At 35.1% G+C, this 22,723-nt stretch overlaps 1 protein-coding gene across 9 annotated transcripts; it reads right to left on the reverse strand.

Moving 5' to 3' along the window:
• Positions 1-704: 704 nt before the first annotated feature.
• Positions 705-22,177, reverse strand: OCIAD1 (OCIA domain containing 1). Of its 9 annotated transcripts, none has more exons than XM_019741026.3 (9): positions 21,964-22,177; positions 20,519-20,584; positions 20,019-20,099; positions 16,018-16,071; positions 9,913-9,960; positions 8,784-8,919; positions 7,909-8,084; positions 3,648-3,800; positions 705-1,215 (listed from the first exon to the last, which is right to left on the reverse strand). In XM_019741026.3, exons 2-9 carry the CDS (start codon positions 20,577-20,579, stop codon positions 1,178-1,180), a joined length of 747 nt encoding a protein of 248 aa, XP_019596585.1. In that variant the 5' UTR covers positions 20,580-20,584; positions 21,964-22,177; the 3' UTR covers positions 705-1,177. The 9 variants fall into 9 exon arrangements, with proteins under 9 accessions (XP_019596585.1, XP_019596587.1, XP_019596590.1 ...); XM_019741028.3 differs by lacking the exon at positions 21,964-22,177 and adding an exon at positions 21,812-21,892; XM_019741031.3 differs by lacking the exon at positions 21,964-22,177 and adding an exon at positions 21,749-21,874.
• Positions 22,178-22,723: the final 546 nt, after the last annotated feature.

Raw genomic sequence — 22,723 nt, forward strand, 5'->3', positions numbered from 1 at the left:
GCAGGTTTGTACAGAAATGATGCTACCAACTTCTGAGTCTAGGTCATCAACAAAGGGCAATGCAGCTTTTCATGCGCTTGCTGAAACTCATGCCAGAACCCTAGTCATGTAAACTGACTGCCGTGAGCACACTGCTGTGAGGAGCCCACACTAACTCATGGACACGACATGGCGAGGCCCTGAAACTACCTGGAGGGATGATGCCCTGGCCAGGCGCCCGCTGCTCTAGCTCCATTTCAGCTCCTTCCAGCCCCCGACTGCAAATAAGAGACCAAAAGACCAAATCACTCAGCTGAATCCTTAATTTCTGATCCACAGAAAAACTGGGATAATAAATGACTAATGTTTTAAGCGACCAAATTTTGGGATAATTTGCAGCAATAGGTAACTGAAACACTACGTTTCTGGCAAAAATGTCTACAAGTTAAGCAGAATTTAGATGAGACTACAATTTCGTTTTCCAGGAGCAAACATTAGGTCAACAGTGAAGAAAGTATACCAAATTTTTATTCCCCTGAAATTTGCAGTTTTCAAACATGACCACTGCTTTTTTTAAGGCATTGAGCCATTTACTGTATGTTGATTAATCCGTTTACCATATCATTTTTAAATATTCAGAATTAGAAGACTTTATTTCCTATCCCTACAAAACACCACTTATAATTGTCTTTAAAAAAGTGCAAACAATAAGAACATGAAATCAATGAAGATGCATGTTCCTTTATATTTTATTTACCATAAACATTAAGAGAATACAGCAAACACTGGAGAAAGGCTTTTAAGTAATTTTTTGATGTAAAGCTTAACACTTAAAATTATGCTTGCTCCCCCACCCACCCCAATTCAACATGCAGGTATCATGTACAGCATTACAATCTCACAATAGTTTTATAGGAGAGTATCCTTTCCCTGCAACTTAAATTGCACAAACTGTATACAATCATGGTATAATACCATCATTCATATAGTTCCCCAAGGTGAATACATTAACATATTAACATTAAAATTTGTGTTTTTCAAACATCATTTTAATAAGCCAAACCACGAAAATCTAGGTACTAAGTTTTTAAATGTGTTTATGAAGACTGCTGCTGAGCTCAAAGCATGCAGGTATTCATGACCACCTAGATGAAGATGGATATTGAAACTCCTTCTGTAGGTCCAATGATGCAATTTTTCACTCATCCCAAGTATCTCCATATTTGTTTACTTTGACTAGGAAAAAAAGCACAAATAATTGATGATTCCAAAAGTGATAAGGCAGTATTTTAAGTTTGCTATGATGATGATGAAAAGTTCTGTTTCTCTCTCATTTGAATGGACATGAGTCAATTTAAAAAGAGCTAGCTAGACTTTAGTGAACTAGAGGTTAGACGCAAATACTAATGCACTATAGCAAGAAATTTACATAAATAGTTGATCCTCTTAACAACCGTATAAAGTAAACACAACCCCCATTTTAAGGGTGAGGAAACAGATTAGTAACTTGCCCAAGGTACAAGCCTAATGAGTAGAACTACAATTTGAACACAGATCTGATTAGGTCCAAAGGCTGGGTGCCTTTACAACTTGTACCATACTACCTAAGTAAGTTTGGTATGAATTACAGCACACACACAAAAATTACTGGGAAATTAAAAAAACAGTGATAAAAAACTGATTTTTGTTTTTCACAAAAATACAGTAATAGAAATGGTCAGGACTTTAGGTTATGTTTAATTCAATCTTGTCTCCCATGAGCCGTAATACTAGTGCAGAGAGAAAATAGTTTCCAATATTCCTGCATTTTATATAAATTATATTTTGAAACATGCTCCTGACTTCCCTTTCACCTTTTGGCCTCTCTTTTACGTAACCTTCATCTGTGACTTACAACCCTTCAGAAGGCCCAAGTAGTCCTAACAATGTAAAGAAGCAGTTATCAGAGTATGGACTAGGACCCCTTTCCCAGGACTCTTTCACGGAATTGGTGAAGTCAAAACTATTTTCGTTATTTTACTAAGACTTATATACCCTTTTCCTTCGTATGTTGCCTTTTCTCCTTGCTTTCATTCCCTCATTAGTACAAGATAGTTTTCTAGAGGCTACATGATGTGTGGTGATATCCTCGCCCTGACAGCTAACTAAAAACGTGCTGACAGTTTTAATTTTTCTCAGTCTTAATTTTTAATTAGGTAAATGTTATTCACACAAACTAAAGCTGAAAACTTCAAGTGACACTTCTTGACCCAATGAATCTACATTGTACTAATGTCAAATTTTCTGTCTGGATTCTAGAATAGAATATTGTAGAAAATCATTGAAACTAATTTGTAAGTGTTTTTTTCTTTATATAAAGCACAAAAAACAGCTTTCTTTTCACAAAGAAATTATTTCATATTATTGTGTCATATAACATAACTTTAAGACTGCTTACAGTCAAAAACCACAAATGTCAAAATCTAGCAAATGCCAAAGTTCTACTTTTTCTTTTCTTAACCTTTCCTATGGAAGACCCAAAGCAATACTCCATTTCTGATTTATCAAGTGTATGGTACTATGCTGTGCAAACACATAAAAGATGAGAAAAATGAGAAAAATACTACTGCCTGCCCTCATGGAGCTTACAGTCTAAATCTTCAAATTAATTAGAACAAAGTACCAGTAAATCTTTACATATTACAGTGTAACGGCCACTGAATGCATAAGGTTTACCCTAATTTTTTAATGACAAACATTAACAAGTAATACTGATTACAAATCCATTTTAAAGCTAGATTTTTTCACATCAATCATATGATATTCTCCATCATTATTATGAAAACAAAATTCTAAATGCAGCAACTGCTAACAATTAGAAATAAAACTGGCTCTAAAGAGTGATCATAATAAGAAACACTAAGAATTTTTATATATTTTTACATTCTTGTGGGATATGACTCTCAAGGAGGTACCGAGAACCTATTCCTTCCATTTTTAAAGTAGTAAATAGAAAACCTTAATCAAGGACACATCCTCTAAAATTCTATATTAAAATAGCTACAAACCCCTATTCAAAATGCCCCCTTCCATTAGAGGTAAACTTCTGTGTCACAAAATTTACTTAATGTATAACTACTTTGAAATGACTTAAAAGAAACTGCGATTTTAAAATTTGTAATTAATTATAGAGCAAAAGTACTATTTTTATAAAAGCCAAACTCCTCTTTTGGAAGTGTCCTAAAAGCTGCTTTGTAAAGTATATAATTCTTATTTCAATTTCACAAACATATTAAGTGGCATTACAGCCCAATTATCAACCTTAAAGTCACCAGATCTGATTTTAGGAAATAAATGTATCATTAAAAAAATGGTAAGTTTCCAAGGTGACTTTTTATAAGGGAAAACAGTCACATCGGAAGTATACTTTTTACACTACATTACAAAAACTAGTCTTACTATCTTCAGTCACACTACTATTTAGACTTCATTATTTTCCAACACAACATGGCCTTTGGAACACCTTAAAAAGGAAAAAGTGATAACTGTAAAATAGCTATCCTTTTTAAAAAAATGTTACTTTGGTTAATTGCTTGTAGAATTCAATCACGTTAGTATAATTAATGTTTTAAACTAATGCTGCAGTTTCTATTCCTAAAGAGTAAAGCGGTTAGACTAAACTATCATACCTTCTTTTTTGGGCACTCTTTCCTGCATAGGCCTGACTGAGTGGTCAGTCTTATGTGCTAAAGTTACTTCATATGACTCTCTGTTCTTATTCCTTAATTCCTCATATGTAATATTTTTTCTTTTAGGACTTTCTTCAAAGTTGGGATCAGGTCCTAAAACAACAAACAGTTAATAAATGATAAAAGGATTTGAATAAATCCAAAGCAACTAAATTTTATACATGCTCCTTACCTACAATAAAAAATAAAGTGAAATAAAGGATCAAATTACCACCACCATTCCAAAAGTACTACATTTTCCCCAAGGTAATTAAAAACTAAAATCAACTTCCTCTTACACTTTAAACTTTTATTTCTAAAATTTTAAATTAACATAAAAGAATTACAAACTCACCATGGACAGAACAGATATCATAATACATACCAACACAATTTAGACTCATTAACATGTTAGAGTTTTATACTATAAAGTTATTCAGTGTTTATATAAAGAAAAATATACTGACAACTGAAAAAAACTTGAAATAGTATAGATTTTATTTAATAGTATTTCCATAGCTAAACGTTCCTATAACCAGAGTCTATATGGAAACAACTCCAGCTATTTAAAAAAAAATTATTTTATCATCTTTTTATCTAAACAAAAATACTTGAAAATAGCTACTGAAAAGTATAAAGCATAGCCTTTAATCATAGCATGCATCATCTTCACTCAGGTCTAATGAACACAATACTAAGGCAGAAGAAGGTGGCAACTATAATTTCACCGGGGGAACCAGCATTTACTCTTTCTCCCTCCCAAAGAGAGTCAAGGTATGAATACATATTATCAAAGAGTCAAATACTCACATAAACATACATGATTACTCTTAATATTGGGTGACAAGGCCAAATATTGAACATACTTTATAAAATGTATAACCAGCAAAAAAGGCCATATAAAAATTTTTAAAGAAATTAATGTTAACATAACATCCAGTAAACAACTACTTAACTTACGATCTTACGCACCACTCCAAAAGTAGTCTTTTTCAAAGAGCTTTATACTAAGACATATAAATTGGGCACATTATTTTAATTAATATAATTATATTAATTAAAACAATTAAAAAGAATTTTTTTGTTAAATGGTACTATTTTGGAACTCAAAGGTAAAGTCCCAGTAAATAATCAGAATTTTTAAAGCAATATAACTATACATTAAATGCTTTCAACTATTATCTTTTATTTTAATACAAAGTGTATTGCTCTGACACAGAGAACATTTTAATTTCTCCTTATTAGTTCGATTATACCATTGTTGAAAAATAAATTTTTCTTGCCAGAAAAATACAAAAAAAAAAAATATTGTAACCTTATATTGGGTTTAAAAAGCGCTTTGTATTTCACTAGTAATGTGTAATTATTGGACTCATTTCCTTTCACCACAAATGATACTTTTAAAATTCTAAAGGAGATACTGTGTACTATAGTTAGAAACCCTAGGTTCTCATTTCTACTATGCTGACAATTAGTGGATGTCCTTGGGCAAATTACTAAGCTTCTTTGAAATTTTGGTTTTGTCTATTGTGAAACAAGAAAGTATAACTAAATAATCTATCTCTAAAGTTCCTTCCAGGTCTAATACTTTTCCATTGTTCTAAAATTCTGCGACAAATTTCATTAACACAAATCAGGCAGAAAATTAGGGAGAAGTTTTTACACTTACAAAAGCCAAATGAAAATATCCTGCATTGTGTAAGGAGCTTAATTTACTCCTTTGGGAAGGTTATTCAGAGCTGGAAGGAATAAGACAATGTAAAACAGCACTGATTTAAATCTAACTGTAATAAACTATGAAGGAGTACAACTATGAAGGAGTACTTTCTACTTTGAATTTTTGGTAAGAGAAAGCAGAACTGAAGAGGACAAGTAGCTCTACTTAAACAAAAAGGCCACTGCTGGCCCATGTGGAGAGCAGTCAAAGAGCAAAAATCTTGACTTAGAGAAGCGGGTGAGAAAGCAGAGCAGTGGATGGAAGGCCATATAATAAAATATGGGCCTTGCTGTAGTCTGGGAAGATACCAAAGGCACTTTTTTGTTTATGTGAAAAAGAAATTATATAACATGAAATGGAATGCTAATGCAAATGCATGGAAGGATGGAAGTCATTACAAGGGAAGAATTGGTGCACAGCTAGAACACAAGTAGAATGGATTTCAACTTGAGAGATGGGAAAAATGGAGAGATGCAGTGAGAGACAAGTACAGCTGCCTTGGGAGATAAAATAACGACTTTAACCACTCTCTATAATCTGCCCACCTCCTTCCCTTTCTGACTACAGTTGACCCTTGAACAACATGGATTTGAACCATGCCGGTCCACTTATAAGAGGGTTTGTGTTAAGTGGACCTGCGCAATTCAAACCTGCCTTGTTCAAGGGTCAACTGTAATTGAATGTCTTTAGATCATCCAGAGGAAAAAAAAAAAAAAACAGCAGTTGAGAATTAACAGACTCCGAATAACTTTCAACCACTTAAGAATCTAAGTTATCTGTAACTTCCGTTCTCTCCTGTCTCTTTTTTTCTGCAAAGTTAATATTCACCCTCCTCACTTTTGCTCTAAAGCAGTGCTGTTCAATATAATTTTCTGTAATGTGACAATGTTCTACATCTGCAGTCCTACAGAGTAGCCACTAGCACATGTGGCTACTGAGCAATTGAAATGATGTCAAAGCAACTAAGGAATTACATTTTCAGTTTAATATTAATTATTTTAAACAGCCATACATAGCCAGTGGCTATTTTATATCCAAACCTGTCTAGAACCCCCTCTGTGTCACCTCGAACCTTACCTGATCTATAATCACCTTCTCCCTTTCCACTGTATGCCTTCCCTCCCCTTATCATACATATATATATACATATATATATATATATATATATATATATATATATATATGTATATATATATATATATATAGAGAGAGAGAGAGAGAGAGAGAGAGACAGAGTCAAATCTCTCCCATCTTAAACAAAAGAAAAATCCAAATGTTCCTTTCCTTTAACTTTGTTTCCTCTCCATAGTTTCTGGCTTATTATAATTGGCTCAAAGCAAGCATTTTCAAAAAATACTCTATGGAAGTCCACAATCCCTTATCCAAACCCTTGGAATCAGAAATGTTTCAAAAATTCAGACTTTCTCAGAGTTTAGAAAAATATTACAATATATAGCCCTTACATCATTTAATATTCATCCATTCAGAAGTTTAGAGCAGCAATTTCAATAAGCAAACACATTAATATTTCTACAATAAACCTTAGGAAAAATCGTATTAAGATAAAGATTATAAATAAACATGTCAAGTTTAGGTCAGGGTTTGAAGTGAGTTCAGGTCAGACTTTATCACCTGTCCAATTATTAAAAAAACTTTGGTTTTCAAAGCTTTTTGGATTTGAGATAAGGAATTGCAACCTGCACTTTCTGTTTGTAATTCCTCACTTTTCACTGCGAACTACACTATAGAAGAACAGAAGGAAACTAACGTTTATTGAGAGCCTATTATTTGCCAGGCGTTATCTCTGACTATGTCATCTCATCTCAAAAGTTCTTTAAAAAAGGTATTCTCATCTCCATTCGAGAGATCAAGAAACTAAAGGGATCACAAGTTACTTGTCGAAAGTCACATAGCTAGTAAATGTCAACCATGATTCAAATTCGGGCCTTAATCCAAAGTTAATGTTCTTCACTTACATTATGTGATCTTCAAAGCTAGTATTTATACAAACTTCATAAAGCATTTTCACACGGATTTTCTTACTAGACAACAGTTCTGTAAGGCAGGTAATTATGATTTTTCTCACATTACAAAGAAGCTGAAAGCCTTTAAGACCAGTCTAACAAACATAACCTTCTTAAAGCTTCCACGAGGCACAAATTAGCATTTCTTTACCATTCCACTAAACTTGGTTAGTATTTTCAACTAATGGGATGTACTAGTAATTTATCCTTAATTTCTGTATCTTTTAACAGACTGAGAGAGTTTCTCAGCGACAAGGACCAGCTCTTATTCATCTTCACTTCTTCCACACCTAGCAGAATGCCCGACACCTACAGGGCCTCAAAAAACGTTGAATGAATGAAGAAACAAATGAACAAACATGCTGAGTTTAGGCTGATGGTGGAACATAGAGGTGATAGCCATCAGAAAAGGTCATCAAATAAAGTTTATACATACGTTGGACCATAAAATGCTGACATTCATTTCAAGAGAAGTTTCTACCTTGGGCAATATGATCAGTAATACCAGTAGGAGTAGATTCATTCATAGCAGCACTGAATGGAATTGGCTCATAACGAGGTAACGCCTCTTTTTCCACGTTGTCTGCTGCTGGGGATGTCACAAAAGATGAACGATCACTCATGTTTGAATCGTATTTTGACTTTTGAGAATAGTGCCTATAAAAGAAAATCATATTGTATAAGAAACATGAGTTATTGCCTATACTTATTTAAAGGTATGAAAGGTATGAAAACTAGTTATCTTATTTTCTAAAGAAATCATGTAATTTTAACATAATTATTTAAATAGTAAAAAAAAGTCTGTTTCTTTCTGCCACAAAAAAATTAGCAGTCCATATAAACTCTATTGTGCTAAAGCAGATGTAAGTCTAGCCCTCCTGGGGTTTACACTGCTTGCCATTTATGTTATGACAATTTACCTGTCAAATCTACTTAATTTCCTTATTATTTATCCATCTACCTATCCAAGTTCATTTATCTATACTTATACAATTTCTCTACTATTTTTAACAAAAGACAGATTAAAACAGTTGAAATTTGTTGAGCTGGGATTGATAAATATTTGGGAATTCAAAAGAAAAGCCCAAAATATAGGTAACCAAAGGTGTTTGCCAAATTAAAATTCTTTATTCTGGAATATGCACTCCCAAAGGGATGCAACTCTGTATTTAAAACAAAGGTAGTCAAATCTCACTCCTACTTTTTAAAACAAAATTAGCTTTAGCTTGCAACAAAGTGGCAAGTTTCCAATGGTCCTTCAGTTAGGCAATGTTTCATGGCCTGAATTATGGCAATATCCAGTTACAATTTTTTAGCTAAAATAAAAAACAGAATAAAGATCAGAATCTGGCATACCCAGGTGGTGAAGATCGTCGTGCCTGTCCCGATCGTAAAGCTTCTCCAAGAGGGGAATTTTCAAGATTCTTGAATTTCTCTTGGCAAGTTTTCACATAAGAAAGCTTTCCAGCAAAGTATCCCATGATACAAGCAACTTATTTGCAAAAACAAACAGAGTGTGACTCAATGTGTGTGCCTTTTTAGACAAGAATCTTTTCTAAACGAACATTTAAAAAAAAATGTGATTCTAATTACGTCTTCAGTGTGGAAAGACTAATATTTCCTGAAATAATGTAAAAGCACCACATTAAATCAGATTCAGAGTTCACAGAAAGATTCAGTGGATATAATTCACTTTCACAAAATCAAACAACCCAAAATAAAGTTGCTGTAAAATAAATAAATTCTATTTTACTAATTACTTTATTAATATAGATAGGAAAGATATGGTACAATGGAATAAGAAATCAAAACATCAGAGCTCTGGTCTAGTCACAGGGATTTAGGCCATTTCTTTTCCTGTAAAATAGGGCTCATACCATTTGCCCAGATAATTTCTTAAGATTATTTTTAAAATCAGGTGCAATATATCTCTTACAATAATGAATCATGAAATGTTACCTAAATCTGGCTATTGTTGCATCAAATGTCTGTTTCCAATACAAAAGAGAGCCTAAGCTGGTATTTATCATTAAAAACCTCAGGTATTTTTTAGAGCAATTTAGCTTCTTTTCTATTACCATATCACAAAATGTAAATAGGTTTTGCACATAAATGTAAGTTATTCTTATTTACATTTTTAATGTAAATTAAAAAGATTTCTTTTTAAAATTAGGCTTAATTTTAAAATACACTGTTTTGATTAATCAGAATCTCTGAATTCTTTCCTCATAGACAGATCTAGAGGATTTTCAAATACTCTATCTTTACTAAACAATTTAAAATACTCTATTATAAAAAGAAAAAAATTCCTCTTTGAACTCATGATTTTTAATGTGAACAATAAAAAGTTCTACTAGTCCATTTAATGAAAAGCTTAAACTGATTTATTAAAGCAAATAAGTAACTGCTATGAGTAAAACAAAATATTTGATAAAAACACTATTTTACTTAGAAAAAATCTAAGGAAACTAGTATTCATACTTACATATGAGTTTAGGGATGGAACCATATTTGGGATGACTTGAAAGAATTCCTAAAGATAAAAACAGTTAAATATTTCTGAGTTAATACTGTTCAAGGAAGACACATTCACATAATTAAGATGTTACATCTTTTATTAAGATAAAACAGGCTTATGCCAAGTTTATGCTAAGAGTATATAAGAAAATGACACAGAAATTATGGTAAAAAATGCAAAGGAACTATTTCTGCTAGTTACTACATGATCTCTTCTAGTGTGAGACAAAAGTGGTATATTTAGCAATGCAATATAAAGACATATCTATGTCTCAGCAGCTTTGTGCAACCCACAAGAAATAAGGAAAAATCAGTATAGGCTCTCTTGAAATACTACCTAACAACATTAGCTCTTTCCATAACCCTAGAGAGATCTAAGCCATTTAAAGAGAGAACCAAGTAAATTCAATATTAACAGAAACATGAAGGAAATCAAAAACTCCACAATTTATTAGAGTAGGTGATTTTAGCAAGATCACTTGATACATACAAGGCCAATATACCAAACAAAAAATTTCTTTATATCCGGAACAAACAAAAAACACCCCATTTTCTGGAAGATACAATTACAGCACCAAAAAAAGGAAAAAAAATCAAAGACTCAGGAGTAATCTAATGAAAAATATCAAAGATCTCTACATTGAAAACTACAAAACTTACTGAGAGAAGTGAAAACTAAAATGGAGAAATATACCATGTTCACAAACCGAAAGACTAAATAGCATAAAGATGGCAATGTGTCAGAAATTCATCTATAAATTCAACGCAATCCTAATTAAAATCAAAGAACAGTTTTCCCCAAAATTGGAAAGTTTATTCTAAAAATCATGTGGAAACACAAAGGGACAAGAATAAGCAAGGCAATACTGAAGAACAACAAAATTGGAGAACTACCAACAAATATCAAGATCTATGACTACAGTAATTAAGACAGTCTGTTATAAGAATAGATAAACTGACCAAACCAAAAGAGAGTCCAGAAACAGACCCATATATGCCATCACTTGATTTATGACAAAAGCAGCACTGCACTGCAGTGAACAAAGAGTTCTTTCAAAATGTAATTCTGGGTCAACCACATATCCACAAGGGGGAAAAATGCAGCTTGATCCTACCTCATACAATATTCCAAAACAATTCCAGATGACTTCAAAATTTAAGTATTAAAGATAAAATAAAGCTTATAGAAGCATGAGATTCTTCATGATCTTGTAATAGACAAAGATCTTAAACAGACCACAAAAAGCACTCATCATAAGGAGAGATCTGATAAATTGGACTCTATTACATTAAGAACTACAGTTAATCAAAGGAAAAAATAATTAATGTGTGTGTATGACAAAAGACCCATTTCCAGAATACATAGAGAACTCTCACAAAACCAATAGGAAAAAGACAATTCAGTGGAAAAATGGACAACAGACTTAAACAGATACTTCATAAAGCAGGGTATGTTCAAAAGGGATATAGACAAAAGAAATGGCCCTTAACATACTTAGACATCAGATGAAAATTAAAACTACAATGCAATCAGTATCCCTGTCACTCGTACTTAGGCTAAAGTACGAAGACAATGAAAACACCAAATGTTGGTGATGTGATACAAATAGAATTCTAATAAACTGGCAGTGGGAGTGTAAATTGGTCCAGTTTGGTAGTATCTACAAAAGCTGAACGTATACATAATCTATGACCCAGCAAAATGTCTACCAATAGACACTGTATTTTTGGCAGAACTATTTGTAATAGTCAAAACTGGATACTCAATTGCCTATGTACAAGAGGATGGATAAACACTGCTGTGGTAGTCACACAGCGGAAAACTAGATGGCAATGCGAGTAGGTAACCTGCAACTACATGCAACAACATGGATGAATCTAGTGATGTGCTGGTAAACCGGCTCTCCAAATAAAAAGCCCTGATTTGTAATGTTGGTTGATTTCTGAGGAGCAAATACATGGACCACGACCAATTTCAAGCTACCAAATGGTTTAAAAACCAGCTTGCCAACTTCTTGAAAATTTAAAAATCAGCTCTCTGAAGCTAGTACAAGCCAGTTCCAGCATACCACTGGGTGAATTTCACAAATATTGAAAGAATGTATAAGAATAAATAGTTGCCTGATTTAATGTATACAAAGTATAAAACTAGAATTCTTTAATGCTGTTAGCCTCAGTTCCTTCATTTACACAAACCAGATGAGAAATGGAGGATGATAATATCTACATTTATATAAAAGATTTTCCTTCATTCTGTCACCAAACAGTTATAGACCACTTACACCATACAGGCACTGCATACTACCATGTTTCCCCGAAAATAAGACCTAGCTGGACCATCAGTTCTAATGCGTCTTTCGGAGTAAAAATTAACGTAAGACCTGGTATAATATAAGGCCGGATCTTATGTTAATTATTGCTCCAAAAGACGCATTAGAACTGATGGGTCCAGCTAGGTCTTACTTTCGGGGAAACACTGTAGAAGTAGAGATATAATGGTAAATAAGATACTCTCTTTACCCTTATAGTTTCCAATCTAGAGAGGTGAAGACAAAAAGAATAGTGTTGGTTGCTATCCATTCACTCTAATATTTGAATATCGACGTGTACTATGCTCTGACAGATGACAGAGATAGCCCATTTTCTAAGAGGAAGTAGCAAGAATGGAGGCAACGGGACTTGCTGAGGGCTAAGGCAATCCTACTAGCAACAGATGGTTGCTCTATAGCGGCCAGGCAGAAAAAGGTACAATATACAAAGAATATTTAGGAGCTGGACTAACATGGGCATTTATTGGACAGGCAGGTAAGGGACAGAGTGAAGGATAACACCTCAGTTTCATGGACGGATAGTGATGTCATTCAGATATGGGGAAAACAAGAGAATTTGGTTTTGGGGGAAATGAATTCAGTTTGGGATGAAACAAGTTCAGTTTGAAGAGCCTATAGGAGAGCGACCCACGTATAAATGTACAGAACATGGTTCCGAAGCAGATATCTAAGCTAGAGATAATCCTGGGGATTTAGAGCAACAAATAGTTTCTGAAGCCCAGAGTATTGCTAGGAAATAGTATATGGATTGAAAACTGAAAGAGCAGAACTGAAGAAAAACACAAATGGAAGAAGAAAACCCACACTAGAATGTAAGCACCAAGAGGTCATGAATTTATGTCTTATAATGCTATTTCCAAAAACTGTACAGTACAAATCACTCAAAAAATATGAAAAAAGGGGGGAGTTGCTTGAGGTAGGACAAAAATTAGAAGTATGTGCTATCATAGAAGTCAAGGCAAGAGAATGTTTCAAGGAGGACTGGTTAAAGTTGTGTAACAGTCAAGAACAAATTTGTCCACTGAATTTAAGAAACAGGAGGTTCTGTTGATAACCTTTTAAAAAGTTTTGGTAAATGTTAGAATACATCCATAATCTGTGACACAGACTGCAATGGGTTAAAGTAGTACAAAGTGAAGTGCTCATTCTTGAAGTGTGGCTTCAGATGCAGGACAGCTGGAAGCAGCTGGAAAGGGATATAAGGGAAGATTTTTTTGTTTTATATTCTCAAGTTAGAACAGACCTGAGCACATTTAAATGTTTTGATAAAAAAGGAACAAGTAGAGAAAGAACAACTAAGACTATGCTGAATATGACATACTGTGGATGAAAGCATATACAAAATTTTAAGCTTTTTGATTAAATGCAAATGTCTTGGTGGATTCTGAATTGCTTTTTCTACAGTCTCTCCCCCTCCCCCTTTTTTTGAGATACTTTATTTGAATACTCCACGCAAAACTTAAGACCCGAATAAAATTTCAGCAAAAGACCTTAATTCTGGGAGATAGTTACATGAGTTATATATCATCCAATGCTATTTTTCGTACTTTTTATTTGAAAGTATCAAAATCCCAATAAAAAGCAACTCTGACAAAGTTAAAAAGATGACATGTGACATGCTCAATAGAAAATAATGTCATTCTATGAATTAGGTTAAATCATTTTCAACAATTTTATGTTCTCTAAAAAATAGGACACTAAATTCCACTGTAAGGTTCCAGGTTCAGTCATGGACAATAACAGAAGATGTTGGAACAATGTTGTTGCTCATGGTATGACTTTTGTAAATGAAATCATACAGGCATAAATTGCCATTGCTGACAAGTAAAATAATCACCAAATGGTGCCCACAAATTCAGGAGGATTCTGGCTACAAGAATAATTTGCCTCCTCAGTAATAGATCCTAGTATTTTTAGGAGGCTTCACCTTATATATATGATAATAGTTCTACAAGGATATAACTATAACTTAAAAAAGGGAATTCCTCTGTGATTCAGTTATGTGTAGGAGCAAGGTGTTCCCAAGCTAGGCAAAAAAAAAAAAAAAAAAGACCCAAAACAAACAAACAAACAAAAACAAAACCAGCAGTGGTTTTCATTGTTGAAGACACAAGGTCTGTCTAAAGGAGTATGTACAATCTCATTCTCCCACTGTAACTGCTTCTAACTTCAGGCCCTCTAAGTCTCCTGTTCTACCTAAGCCCCTAAGCTTCAAGTTTACTTTCTCTGTAACCTAATCAAAATAACCATTTCTCCTGGTTCTACCTGAGCTAGTCAATGGACTTTTCACTCTTCCCTGTATGATTCTGCCAGTCTAGCCATGTCAATCTCCTGACTGTCCCTCCCAATAATCCTGCTTATTATTTTGATAACCAGGTCCCTCCTTCCTTTTGATACTCTTCCTTCTCACCCAAATCCTGCCTATCTTCAAAATCCACTTCTTTCAAAAAACTTTCCTTGATCATAGCAGCTCTGCAGAAACATTTCTTCTTTGAAGACCTATAGCTCTTGACGTCTCCACTACACAATTTAGTAGCTTATTAAATATTTAATTATATTCTCGATTTGCTTCACACTGTGTTCACATTGTTTGTTCAGATGAACTACCAGCAGCTCTTAAATTTGTTTTGTAAAATCCCCTCATGCCTAGCTCCAATCGTTATTAAATGACAGGATTAAGATAGATAAACTGGGCAGTACAATAAGACACTATAATTTGTCCATTCATAACTCCCTGTGCCACAGTTTTTCCTTAAAAGTAATGTGATAAAAATGTTGTTTCACACTATAGAAACAATCTTAGTACATCAAACAACTTAGTCCTAAAGCACACTTAAGTGAACAAGTATCTTGTTTCCATTTTTAAGATTCCTATCATGGTAGCACTTTGTAATGAAGTTCTTGGGAGTACTTTAAACAAAATTTGAACTCCCTAAATCCTCCCATTGCCCTCCTAAACTACCTTCTCAACTAGTTGTGTCAATACTATCTAAGTACTACATACTGCTAATGTGAAAAGGCTAAACTTTCCTATCACAGTCACGTTTTAGGAGCTAGCTAAGAGAACAGGGTTTTAGGATATGTGGAGGACATCCTAGGACATCTTCTCATTCCAAGGAAATAGTTCACAGAATAAATGCAATGTGTATTTAATTTTAAGATGCAGAGATAATTTTAAGATACATTTAATACTTATTCTAAACTCAATTCCACACATGGAATATACTGTACTATTTAAACCAACAGAATTTGAGACAAGAAAATGCCCCCTCCCCCCATTATTGTAAGATAAAGCTAATTTAGGGAGTTATTCATCTTTAAACCAGTGCATAAGAATTACCAGGAGTTTGTTTAAAGAATTCCTGGGCCCAGTGAGACTGTGGGATGGGCCCAGGAATGTGCATTTCAAACCTGCTGCTAGGTAACAGTGACGTGGATGGCCTCCCTAGGCCTGGTGTGTCTCTCTACCCCCCAGTAAACCATCCACAGGCTTTTACTTTCTTGCTCTTATAGACTCTTAGTGTTGCTACAGGGCACGAGGACATCAAATTCTCAAATCAAGATATATGAGACAGTCCATGAAGACATAAGTCTTCTGATGTTGTAGAAATTTATCAATGATGTTTAATATGATACATTAGCATAATGATACATTATCATATTTACTTTATCTAAAACTCAGGAAAATAACATAAAAACATAACATCCAAAATGCTAAATAAATTCAAATTTTAAGTATTTACCTTTACTAATTAATCCTTGAGTGATCAACATACTTGTTGCAGCCAAAGGCACAGCTACAGGAGAAAAAAAGAACTTGTCAACATCAACAAAAGATTTTGTCTGAGTTCATTAGGACAGAAAAATGTATACCAGTAAAACCATCCAGGAAATATGTCGCACAATTAAGATCTTTAAAAGAGATTTTTCCCATTTTTAAAAGCTGTACTGTGTAGTCACTGGAAATACAAAAGAAGCATTTTAAATTTAAGAAAACATTACAAAATACTAAACAATACAATTCAAGAAGACCTGCTTGCTAAAGTTATTGGCTGATGTCTGGAAACTTGACTAGGAAACAGTTCCCAAAACTGATATAAAACTTTATCCGAATAGTCGCTCACTGTCCCTAAATGGCTTGTACAAATAGTTTATGCTGAACACCTGCTTTCCTTCTGATTCTGGAATTTTGGGACCTGGTAGGCTGAGGATACCTATATAACCAGCCCCCAATAAAAATTTCAGGTACTGAGTCTCTAATGAGATCCCTTCCTAGGTAACACCTTACAGGTGTTATTACAACTAACTAGCAGCTGGAGACATTTAGCACATCGTGTGTCTCCTCCTCCCGCCCTCCCCTGGAAGATGGCTCTTGGGAGCTTTTGCCTAGTCTCCTCTGGACTTCACCCCAGATCCTTTTCACTTCACTCATTTTGCTTGGTATCCTTTCCGCTGTAAATTGTTTTAAATTTAAATAGTTACATGTGGCTGCCACATTGGATAGTGCAGTTCCAGACCAGAGGTTGGGAAATGTTCTATAAAGAGCAAGAAGGTAAATATTTCAAGTTTTCATGGGTCATATAGTCTGTGTTCCAACTATCCAAATACCATTTTAAAGCAAAAGTACTGAGACAATACATAAACAAATGAACATAACTGCATTCCAATAAAATTTTATTTATGGCTGCAAAATTAAAAATTTAGGCAGCTTAGGCACAGTGAGCCACTTATCACTCAGGGAAAGTTTTATATCAATCAGCATAGGGAACTGTTTATCAGTAATTTTAACATATAACAAAATATATTCTTTTGTTTCCATTTAAAACCATTTGAAAATGTGAAAACCAAATTCAGCCCTTAGGCTGTAGTTTGCTCAACCCTGGTCTAGACTATATATGGGCAATTTAAGAACAAAGGTAATTAAGACATTAGATTTCATGATTTAAATCCGTAACTTTGGAATAGGGCATTAGTTTTGCCATCAGAACCAATTTGCAGAAACCCTAAGGTTTGAATCCTCACTCTACTACTTACTAACAAATTTTACCTATCTGGAAAAATAGTTTCTGTATTGTTGGTTGGTTAGAGTGCCTTCATGTATTATTATCCAAGGTTTTTCAAAGGACAATTCCCTTTTGATTACAGCATCAGTAAAATTTGCAACCATTTTTCTCCTTCAACTTGGTTCAAGGATTGCAACATGAAGAAACATATAAGGATGAAACGATGAGTTAGCGATAAGTTAGTTGGCCATCTCTCCAATGGATAATGCTTTCCCTATTTTACTTTCTTCTTAGACGAAGATGGTACAATGCAAAGAATAACTGTCTGGTTACGAAGATTGTAGTACTATTAGGTTGGTGCAAAAGTACCGTGTTTCCCCAAAAATAAGAGCTAGCCGGACAATCAGCTCTAATACGTCTTTTGGAGCAAAAATTAATATTAGACCCGGTTTTGTATAAGACCTGGTGTGTTATGTTATGCTATGTTATACCCAGTCTTATATTACATCATACAAGACCCAGTCTTATATTAACAGTAAAGTAAGACCAGGTCTTACATTAATTTTTGCTCCAAAAGATGCGTTAGAGCTGATTGTCCGGCTAGGTCTTATTTTCGGGGAAACACAGTAACTGCGGTTTAAAAGGTTAAAAATAATTGCAAAAACCGCAATTACTTTTGCACCAACCTAATAGTTATGATAGATATTCATCACTATGTCTTCTCATAAATCTCTTCTTCTCATGCTATAAAGATTAACAGGTTAGAAGTAAGGTCTCTTTCCAACTCATGTATTCCGCCATAGGAAATGGGAATGGTAAAATTGAAAGGGACTTCAGAGCTTAGTGTCTAGTCTTCATCCTAATCAGAGTAAATTGATATCCAGAAAGGACAAGTCATTTGCCCAAAGCAATAGCGATGGTTAGTTTGTGGAAGAGCTTAGATCAGAACCCAAGTCTCTTGACTCTCATGTCAGTGGCCTTTCCCACTATACCATGAGTACCATTTCAGAGACTGTTAAATAATGTTTTAGGCAAACTGCTGACACTGCTGTCCAAAAGCTATTTTGTATTATGACCATGGTCCCAACCATATCCAATACAAGGACCCCTAAAAATCTTTTAACTCTTCTTCACTTACAATAGCACAGTGCTATTCTAAATTACAATTGTTTTCAATTGAAATTGTTATTTAATTAATCACAATAGCACCAACAGCCATTTAATAAAAGGTAGCTTAACATTTATATAATAAATTAAATTGAATGAATCCCCATAAGAATTAAATCAGATGATTATCCCCATTTTACAGATAAGGAAACCGAGGCAAACAGACATCAGGATCTTGCCTGAAATCTCGCAATACCTGTGGAGCTGGGATTTGAATTCAGACAGTCAGGCCTATGCTCTTATCTCTCATTATACTCACTTGAAAACCAGGAGTACACATGTATAAAATATCATTCACAAAGATCCATAAATGATGAAACAACTATGAATTCATACACCTTTTCAGTAATTCCAGAGATTGAGAACTGTAACATATAAAACACACTAAACTGACCCCTCTAGGGCACATTCTTTCATTAGCTGTATGTTTGGCACAGATACAAATGGTGTTGTTAGTGCACAAGGTCACAATTATAAATAACTGCAAATAAGATGCCTTCATAATTATGCTTTAAGATTAACAGAAAGATCAGAGTAGAAATAAAGTCACCTTAAGGAAAAAAATGGCCCCTAGATCAACAAGTCTAATTTTAAACCAAGATGAAGATAGCATTTAACAAACTTAAAAACGTGTTAAAATTACCTTAGTAAGTACTTTTTCCACACATTCCTACTTTCATCACAACCTTTGTAAATCAATAGACACAAAACTCTCCATAGAAATATGGATTCCATTATTCTTAGTAAATACATGTAAACATCACAAATACATAGAATATCCTTAATTTGAAGAAACAAATGGAAAGTAAAAAATTTTCTAATGCATGACTATTAGTCTGTCTCCTTATCATTATATGTTGAAAGCATAAATACCAGGCTGACTGATGAAAATGTGCATCCTCTTTAATTACCTAAGTCACCCCATCCTTTAAAAACTCCATCCTGCTTTTTTGTTAGAATTACCTTATCTGAAAGGACTGCAATGACCAAGTGAAGGAACACCAAGGGTTCTGTTCAAAAGTAAGATAATGTTTTATGTTTCTTTCAATAGTTTCTGTACTTAAAACAATAAAATCTTCATGTATAAGGTCTCTAGTCAGAAATCAAAAGCTGGTAGTGTAATAGCATTTCAGTATGATAAGTGGTTCTAATCAGTTTTTATCATGTAATGATTAAAAGTTGAGTTAAAATCATGAGCTTCTGTTTCAGACAGACCTGGCTTCAAGTCAAGACATCACGACTTAACAGCTGTGTAACATTAGATAACTCATTTCACATCTCTAAACCTCAATTTCTTCATCTGTAAAGTAATAGTTATCAACCTTATTAGGTTTTTTAAAATATATAATCCATATACACTCAGTAAATGCTACTACTATTACCAACAAAAATACTTCAGTCTCGAAAAAGTTCTAGAAATATATTACTTTAAAATGTGTACAATTCTATTTCCTTAATCAACCTCTTTTAGTAATAAACATACTATGCCAAAAGTGTGCCAATTTTTCTATACGAAGTCATTAAAATATCAGGTACTAAAGGTCAAATTTTGTTGATTAGAAAATGTAACTTACATCTGAACCAGAAGCTTTCATCATTGCATTCTGCGAAGACCCTTCTTTCTTCCTCTGTTGGAATGTAATCAGCCCCTATGTCTTTTTACCAAGGAAAATCGACAAACATTAAAACACTTATGGAACAACTAAGTCTAAAAAATTACCTTATTTTATACATTAACAAAACATACCCTTTTTTTAAATGAACTAATGAAACAACTGGCTTGAAAACTTTTAACAAACTTTGACTTCAAACAGAAGTTAATGTTACTATCTGCTACTTAGAACTGACTACATAATGTGCTATGTCCAGTGCAAAATGAATATTTGGGAACCCTTGTTCAAATTATTAAGAATATCAAGATGGCAACAGATCATTAACGAAGTGTGGGTCCCTATGTTACTGCACAGGTCATACACCCATGAAGCCAGCCCAGCTGCTATACTGTTCCTCATGACAGTAAAAATTTCTCTACAGAGCACGTGCTTCTAATTATAAATACGTAATTGATAGTTACGAGGAATTGGTCTTGGAACTTCTTCTGCATTCCGCTCTCGAAAATCAGCCCTTCCATTCATCTTTCCTGCATCAAAAACATTTATATTTAGTATCAGAAATAATTATGAAATAGGTTGTAGTCAGGATATAGTATAGCAAAATTACTAGTCTACGTGGCAATCAATCAACTAGTATTTACTAAACTCTATGTCTGAAATACTTGACATACGTAATAAAGTTACCTAAATAAAAAAGTCACAGACCTATTAACTAATTTGGAAATGACTAGTCATCTTAGGTCCCTTAACTGGAAAAACAAATGATGCTTTGTAAGTATAGCATTTATCAACTGATTCTAACGTTAAGATATTAAAAGGACATCAATAAAACAAGAGTTTTCCTCCTATTGCTGCTTTATTTCACATTATCCTATGTTTGGATCCTTTCAAAAATATATGCCCAACAATTAGGTTAATTCCCCCAAATAAAGGAGGAAAAATCTCAAAGTCATTCCATTAAAAAAAAAAAATCATCATCAGGAAACACACCTCTCCCTCAAAACAACACTCTCCAAAAATGGAATAACAAAGACCTCATGTCCTTTTCCCAGTGGTATAAAGCTAGCAGCAAATTATGTATCCTCCAAACTTTCCTCCCTCCCCAAATGAACACTTACAGAAACAGGAAACGCAAAAAATGCACAGCATTTCAAGAACATACACCTTTATTATTGTTTTTAACCCATGCCTCATGATTTAAGAGACCAACAGATTATTGTGTATGTTACAGACTATTCCCATAGACTCATGATTATTTCCAAATAATTTACATATAAACGGTTAATGGCCTACATGAAGAGGATAGCAATTTGGGCCCTTCCATAATTTACGTATTTATTAAGCCATCATTGAGGGCCTACGACATGCCAATTCCTTAGCTAAGAAAAAGGAACAAAAGGGTGAGATGAATTCATGGATGATGGAGCACACTTAACTGAACTACTTAAATCCTAAGACAGCCGTGAAAGAAGAAACGAAACCCTCTTATTTCCCAAACAGCATCCTAGGTAGAAACCCTAGAAAGAGACTATCAAGGCCGACACGGCCCCTTTGGACAGTGTCATTTTAATCTCTTAAATCCCAAAGAAAAAAACTGAATTGAACCCACGTCGTCCAGCCACCGTCGATTCCCGCACTCCATCCCCCATCTACTGTATCTGCATATCCAGCTGCAACTCCCCCAAACGCACCCGTCACCAAGAATGTGTCCCATCCACACACCCCAGAAACACTCCCTCTCTTCCCCCGGTCACCGAAACTCAGGAGCCCGAGACCCAAAGCGCGATCGGTCCAGCCTCGCAGGCGGGAAAATGGCGGAAGGTGCAAGGTAGCAGCTGGAAGCGCTAAGGCGCTGAGTTGGGGGGGGGGGGGGCCGGAACCGGGCTCTCAGCCTCAGCTCACCCACCTCGGACGACAGCGACAGGCGATGGCGCGGCGAACCCGGGCGATCCGGGGCAGAAGGCCCCGAGGGAACCTAAGAGGAGTCAGGAAGGGGGAAAAGCGCGGGGAAATCGGGAGGCGAGGGACACCACACCAGAGGTAGTGGTGAGGGGCGGACAGCGACTCCGCAGCCCAGAAATTACCCCGATACGGGCACAAAATGACCGCAACCCGGAAGCACTAGCGACCTACGGACGGAAATAACGTCAGTATCTCTGCGGTGTCGTAAAGCGAGTAGCCTCGGAACGGACGGCTGCGCCTGCGTCTCTCTGCGCCTGCGTCTCTCTGCACCTCCCACTGCGCGACCCTCCGGCCGGCACCTCCGGGCCGCGGCGCTCACGAGCTGCACTGCGGCTGCGCTGGCCTCGGCGGACGGGGAGCCCGCCCCGCCCCCTCCCCGGAAAACGGGGGGAGGCTCGGCTAAAGGCTGCTGTGACGCACCGCTCTGATCTTCTAGTGACCGCCTGGCCGGAAAGTTCTGGAACCCCGCCCCCTTGTATCTCTTTGTTGAGAATTACCGAGTTTTCTTAGATGTCTCTGTAGGCTTTACATAATTCATTCCGTTCCTCGAGCTAAGTAGTAGAAAGCGGTAATTATCAAGCCCGCGCACCTGGCTGCGTGCCAGACTGTTACTGACTCTAGCGCCTGACGACTTCTAGAACAGCAGGCGTGCTGGGTTACCGCTGTGAGCCTCAGGTTTTTCTCATCGGAAAAGTGGAGGTAAC

The sequence above is a fragment of the Rhinolophus sinicus genome, chromosome 1 (genome assembly GCF_057876585.1).
Source record: "Rhinolophus sinicus isolate RSI-liver-muscle chromosome 1, RSI-T2T, whole genome shotgun sequence".
Taxonomy (NCBI): Eukaryota; Metazoa; Chordata; class Mammalia; order Chiroptera; family Rhinolophidae; genus Rhinolophus; species Rhinolophus sinicus.